Source organism: Amblyomma mixtum, chromosome 2 (assembly GCF_055824585.1).
Source record: "Amblyomma mixtum isolate Tamu chromosome 2, ASM5582458v1, whole genome shotgun sequence".
Taxonomy (NCBI): domain Eukaryota; kingdom Metazoa; phylum Arthropoda; class Arachnida; order Ixodida; family Ixodidae; genus Amblyomma; species Amblyomma mixtum.
The window spans coordinates 82,655,979-82,662,199 of record NC_143013.1 but is presented as its reverse complement, the minus strand read 5'-3'; the positions used below and the strand labels follow the sequence as shown (position 1 = coordinate 82,662,199).

General features: G+C 47.1%; 1 protein-coding gene across 1 annotated transcript in view; it reads left to right on the top strand.

The window, feature by feature from the left end:
- The window catches only part of LOC149359943 (glutathione S-transferase omega-1-like), a 10,594-nt gene extending 4,741 nt beyond the window's left edge, over window positions 1–5,853 (top strand). Inside the window, exons 3-5 of the mRNA XM_089569165.1 lie at window positions 3,096–3,318; window positions 4,575–4,701; window positions 5,528–5,853. Coding sequence (XP_089425291.1) covers window positions 3,096–3,318; window positions 4,575–4,701; window positions 5,528–5,769 — 592 coding nt within the window. The 3' untranslated portion in view covers window positions 5,770–5,853. The remainder of the gene's footprint in view (window positions 1–3,095; window positions 3,319–4,574; window positions 4,702–5,527) is intronic.
- The last annotated feature ends 368 nt before the right edge of the window (window positions 5,854–6,221 follow it).

Sequence of the window (6,221 nt, the reverse complement as noted above, 5' to 3'; positions counted from 1 at the left end):
GCAAAGTACAGAGGAATGGCGCAGAATGTGATCGTGGTGTACGTCCTTGGCATGTGCGGCAAGGGAGCGTACGTTAAGAATGTGGTTGTGAATGATGAATCAAGTGCTGCCAGCGAATGACGCGTCCATTGGCTGTCTGCGTGTGTTACTGATGTGTGGTTAACATGTTAAGCTTCGCCTGTAAGAGTGGAACGCGACAGCGTCTTGCAACGCTGCCAGGGAGTCCACAGAACGCCATCGCCAATTCGGCTGTACGCCTTGCTGGACGGTAAATTTATTTTTTGAGGAAAGGAAATGTATCTCTCTCGCATATCTGGGTGGACACCTGCACCTCGCCGTAAGGGAAAGGGGGAAGATGGGAGTGAACGAAGACGCCGTATTAGCTAGACGCGCCTTTGTTCATTCCAAACCATTCAGCTGGCATTACGGAGTGGCTAGCGTGCTCGTATCGCACTCCGGAGACCCTGGTTCGATTCCCCAACTCGACCAATTTCGTTCTCGGTTTTATAGATTTATGCGGTCTAACTAGAAAGGTTAATTAGGCTATTTCATATTTACAATATTGCAATTCTATCCATCGTGTTCTGTCATTAACCTGTCCATTGTTGGAACTGTCTAGGATGTTCGACACAACGTATATGAAACGAGCAACGTCTTACTGAGTGGGAAAGTGCGTGGTGGTGGAGGGAACGCGGCTTCGTACTTATCTGTTTTTTTTTTTTCAGCAGCGTCTCCTTCCGCGGACGCTGTTGTCGCTGCGGCGCGCGTCTTTCTTTCTTTTCTTTTCTTCTGACCTCTTCATTCTCCTCTATATTAATTAGGCTAATTGATTAATTAAGCAATTAACTAAACCCAGACCAACTTAGTTGCAGCATCACTATACGATCCCTTTGATTGGTTGCATGGTTACTAGCCAAAGTACAATTGGCCCCATTTGAAATTCGCGCACTGTGACGTCACGAGCATTTCGACCAATTGAAAAGCGTGACATTGGGGGCGGAGCTGGTTACGAGGCCGACGCCGACGCCGACGACGACGCGAAACCCAGGAACGGACGCCAAAGAGCTGCGCTCTAAAAGAGAGGAAGGGATAAAAAATCTGCCTCTCCCGTAACCGAGAGTAGAGTAAGCATGAAATGTTTACGGGCATAATGCGAAGCGCACGCGGACACGACGAGACGCAGGCCTGACAAGAATGTATATGCAGCGCGTTCGAAACTGTCCGAAGTGCGTAGAGGCGAAAGCGTTTTCAGCACCACTTTGCGTATGTGACACTGGTGATGTTACCACTGGATTACGTCACACATAATTCATTACGAAGTAATGACAAATTACTGATTAGTGTGTAATGACTGATTAATGACTAAATACTAAGAAACTGCTAATTAATGACGCTTAAAATTCGCCTTTAGGAGTGGAACGCGACAGCGTGTTGTAGCGCTGCCAGGCAGTCCGCGGAACGCCACCACCCGTTCGGCGTGATGCCTCGTCCTTTGAACGCGACGCTTTTTGTGGAAAGGAAATTACGCAGTAATTCTCTGCCATCTCGGTGGACACCCGAGCCGCACCTTACAGGAAAGTAGGAACGCCACCACCCATTCGGCGCGATGCCTTGCCCTTTGAACGCAACGTGTTTTGAGGACAGGAAATTTGTGGCATGTATGTGTATTTTGCACGCGTTATTAGAAATCGGAAATTATAATTCCGTGCATTATCAAACGCGCGACTGATATCTTGATAAACATTGAGAAGGCACTGGCAGCAGTTATTTTTTGTGACTGGTTTGGAGACCAACCGGCGCTTGCATGCCGGTCGCGTAGGAGGGCTTAGAGAGTCTCGCTAAATCTCGTTAAGTCTCGTATGGTGCCCGGATGTTCTCGTTTCAGAGCCCGTATGACTGGAATTCAGTGCCCGGATGATGGCTCTCGGTCTCGGCGTGACGTCACCACACTGCCGACAACGGGAGCTAAAAGCATTTCATGCTTAAAAAAGGGTGAAATGTGGCATCAAGCATACTCAACACTCACGCACTCACAAACGCGCACGTGTGCCAGAAGTGCTCCATGTTGGGACGCGGCATCACCTGGATGAGGCCCATTTCAACAATGTGTCTAGCATTATGTACAACCCATCCTGAGCAGTGCTATACGTCGGCACTGCAAAGCATTCCAGTCTTATATCTACCTTCGATGACGACAGAGACTGCAATTTCTTTTTCGTCATTACGCACGAATGCTGTTCTGCTCTTTTGGAAAAGCAGTGGCAGCCACAGTGCTGAACCCTTCCCGATCTAAAGAGATCGTGCTAGATCCTCCAAAGCGGGAGTTTCTTGGTGTCTTGTTGTTTGAGAGTTCCTTAAATATTACGAGAATTTTATGCTTACAAATCACTTTCACATTGCGACGACGCCTTCCACTTTCTACAATGTTCCGCCTCTTTTAAACTCTAAGCCGACAGAATGTTGCGCTGGAAGCAGGCATAAAATTAAGGGCAAGGCGGAGTGAGACGACCGTTTCTCACTTCACCATCAGTGGCAATTTTCACACAGCAGAATAACAGATATCTCAATTTCTTTTTTTAACAAGGCAGTACAAAAAATGCATGCTACGAATTAACGAATGAGCCATCGTAGAGGCCAGTCTGCTCTCTCAATACTGCTAAAAAATTCGGCTCTTGTACATTCGCGAGTAAAAAAGATCAGCGCAATGACGTCACCGGAGCGGCGAAAATCGCGCCGCGCGGCTGGCGTGGCGCAGTGCTTTGCCAACACACCGGACACTTTTGTTATCGGCGTGTTCGTAAACGCAGCGCCAAGCGCTGCTATCTGCCGCTTCGGTGACACACTAGTGCTAATCTTTTTTTACTCGTGACTGTAGACAAAATGCACAAGTACAGCGAGTTCCTGCGTAATTATAGGGCGTGCACGTGTGTGGTACCATGCTCGATTCCTGTTGTGACCAAAACACATTTGCTTACAACGGCCTTGCGCGGCTAACCTCCTTTCCTGGAGTCAGCGTCTGAATGCAATTAGAGAGACATTCATTCCCTTTAATTATCTGCTATGTCGGGCTCGTGCGACCCTTTCTTATCTGCCAGTCACGAGGTCGTCAACATCAACCTGAAGGACCGACCAGAGTGGAGTAAAGACGTGCTGCCGGCAGGATCCGTGCCCGTGCTGGCTCAAGATGGCAAGCTCATCAGCGGCTCCATGGCCATAGTCGAATACTTGGAGGAGGCCTACCCGGAGACCAAGCCGATGCTGCCCAAAGACCCATACCTGAAGGCACTCGACAGAAGCTTTCTGGACACTGCCTTGGCCGTGAGCACAAATCCACTTTCTCAAAGGACTATTGACCCCAAATTTTAATGTATGTTTTCTTCTTTCGAATGATGCTTTCGAGATTAGATTACATGGTTCAACGCGTTATTTTCGCCTGCAATTGATAAATGGTTTATAATTGGACTTCGTCTTTCATGCTGTTTCGGTTTCGGTTCATCAAACGAAAGATGGCTGTGACGTGTAGTTGAGGTTTAGTTAACGTGACGGACGAAAATATGTCAATATAAATGCTGATACAGAGCTTTAATTCCAAACAGTGCTTAAACTAGGCTGCTTCTATAGCCATAAATACAACAAACGACGCATCAGCAGAAATATTGCCATTTTTTTGTGTCTCACGTGACCTAAACATGAAATACACGTCACGGCCATTGTTCGCTTGATGAAACCGAAATATCGTCGAGAAGAAATTCAGTCATAAATTATTTAGCGGTCATAGGCGAATACCACGGGGTGCTTCGCGTATATCAATATCTAGCGCGTCATTTAAAAGGAGAGAACACGCAAGCAAATATTTGGTTTCTATAGTATAGTAGCAGGTGCGATACGTGAGATATTTGGTGTACAGAAACGGACGCAGATTATGGGTAACGGCGCTTCGTGCTGTGCAGTCATTGCCTCTTCTGGTATACCCACCGCAGAATCTTTATTTCTGCGTTCTTGAACATATGAACTGCGACCGAGAGGGTCCGAAAGACCCCTTACCATTTACAGCATGGGAAATGGTTTGACTAACATATATAAAGACAACTGTGTGACTTTTCTTATCAAAGAAGCACTATTAAAAGACGTGCTAGTAGACTTCGCATCACTGCTATATCAGGAGGCGAAGTGCTTAGAATTTCAGTGCAGTGACACCACCTTATTTGTGTATTGACGAAACGCAGCTCTTGCTAACCAGACAGCAACTGTTCAAGAGAGAAATAACCAGGAAATACGGTTCGATATGCATACTGTCACCCAGACCAATGTGTTGGCGTTATCAACCACCAATCTGACTTCCCGCTGTCACACTACAAAAATTCCAGGACGTTCGCAACATCTGTGCACTCGGAATGCCTTAAGGTGTCTTGACAGAGTTCTACGTGAAAAAAAAAAAATGATGGGTCGTCTCACATTTCCTTCCCTCTAGTTTGAGTGACACTTGTCTGTCTAGCGACTACATCGGAAAACTCTCACCTAAAGCCAACAGATGTCCTCCAACACCGATAAACCCATTTGATTCCAATCCGCAGGCGATCGAACCAGTTGTTTCTGTTCTGATGGAAAGAGGCACCCAAGAAGAAAACTGGGCTGCCCTTCTACAAAAGATCTCTCTGTATGATGAGGAACTTGCCAAGAGGAAGACCGCTTTCTTCAGTGGTACGTCCTTGCCCCGAAATAGGCTTCTGCTTTCTATTGTGTCTGCAGAAAGAGCAAATGTCAAGTGCGCTGTGTTTCGTTTCCGATTATCTAACACTTGTCGCCCGGTACGAAAGAAATGCCAGGCAGAAGATAAACAGGAGGAGATCATTGCTTCGAGTGGGAATATTCCTCGCAGATGTTTGAAGAGATAAGCTGTTCGCTGCGACTCTTGTTTCCGTCAGTTAGGGGCCTGGGCTGGAAATATACAGGCTTTGTTCTCTTTGCTTAAGCAGAGTATACTATCATTGGCATTCTTAAAGATCCACGTTGAATTGACGCAGTGGTTAAGTGGCTAGCGTTGAGTTACTGAGCACAAGGTGGCGGCATTAACTCAAGACCCCTGCAGCCGCATTTTAGTGAAGGTGAAGTGCAAAGCTCCCACGTGGCGTGTGATGTTAAGGCCCATAGACGAATCTCATTTGGTTCAAAACGATGCGTAAGCCTACACGACGTGGCACTTTCTTTTTTTCCCTTTTTCTCCCTTCTTCCTTCACGCACTCTGCCATCCTTTCCTTTATGGAGTTGTTCAGGCGTGCACCATGATGCAGTTTACGTGTTTTTCCTTTCCTTGTGATCGTTATTATCAATATAATTAAGACAGAACAAAAACAAACACTAAACTAAAAAAGGGCGTCGACTACAGTACACCAATATTCCTATCACTTCACTGCCACGGCTGGAATGCGAGAGCAGACTGGACAATTTCGTTACAGTATTATCACATTTGTTGCACGGTCGCTACGGGCCCAGAACCTGCTTATCTTTGTTCCTTTATCCGTTACAGGGCAGGAACCCGGCTTTGTCGACTATGTCACGTGGCCAGCTTTTGTGCTCGCACGTGGCATCTCTGCAGTCCACAAGGAACTGGAGATGCCGTCAGCCGAGACATTCCCTCGTTTCTCGCGCTGGTCGGAAAGCATGAGAGAAGACCGTTGCGTGAGAGAGGTCGTAAACGAAGAGTACACTGTTCTCTTCGTCCAGTCGTACGTGACGGGCCAGAGAGATTTCAACGCTGGCTTGCACTGAGCGGATGGACATTCGATAGGCGACCGAATTTAGCCCCAGTTTTCGAGTTCTTTCAGTTCAAGAAGAATACAATATATTCCATGACTATAGTTTCATTTTCCTTTCATAAAAGGTGGACCGCGATACCTGCACCCATGCCTGCACCCAATGCCTCCTATATTTTCCATGTCTGTTCATCGGCTCAAAAGCGGCCGTTCTAGCAAAATCAAGGCTACCAGCGCCTCTTGCGGGCTAAGTGCGAGGAGATCCGGAGAGAGTTTCACTACCCGCCAATGGGCGCGCATTTGAAACTTTCTGCCCGAAACGGGTGATGATGATGATGATGTAGCCTTCCCTTTGTAACGGACGGGTGCCTACCAAAGACGCCCTGGCTGGATAAACACACACATAAAAACACCACTATCAAACGCGAAGCGGCAAAGACACACGCAAATACCGACGAAACAGTACTG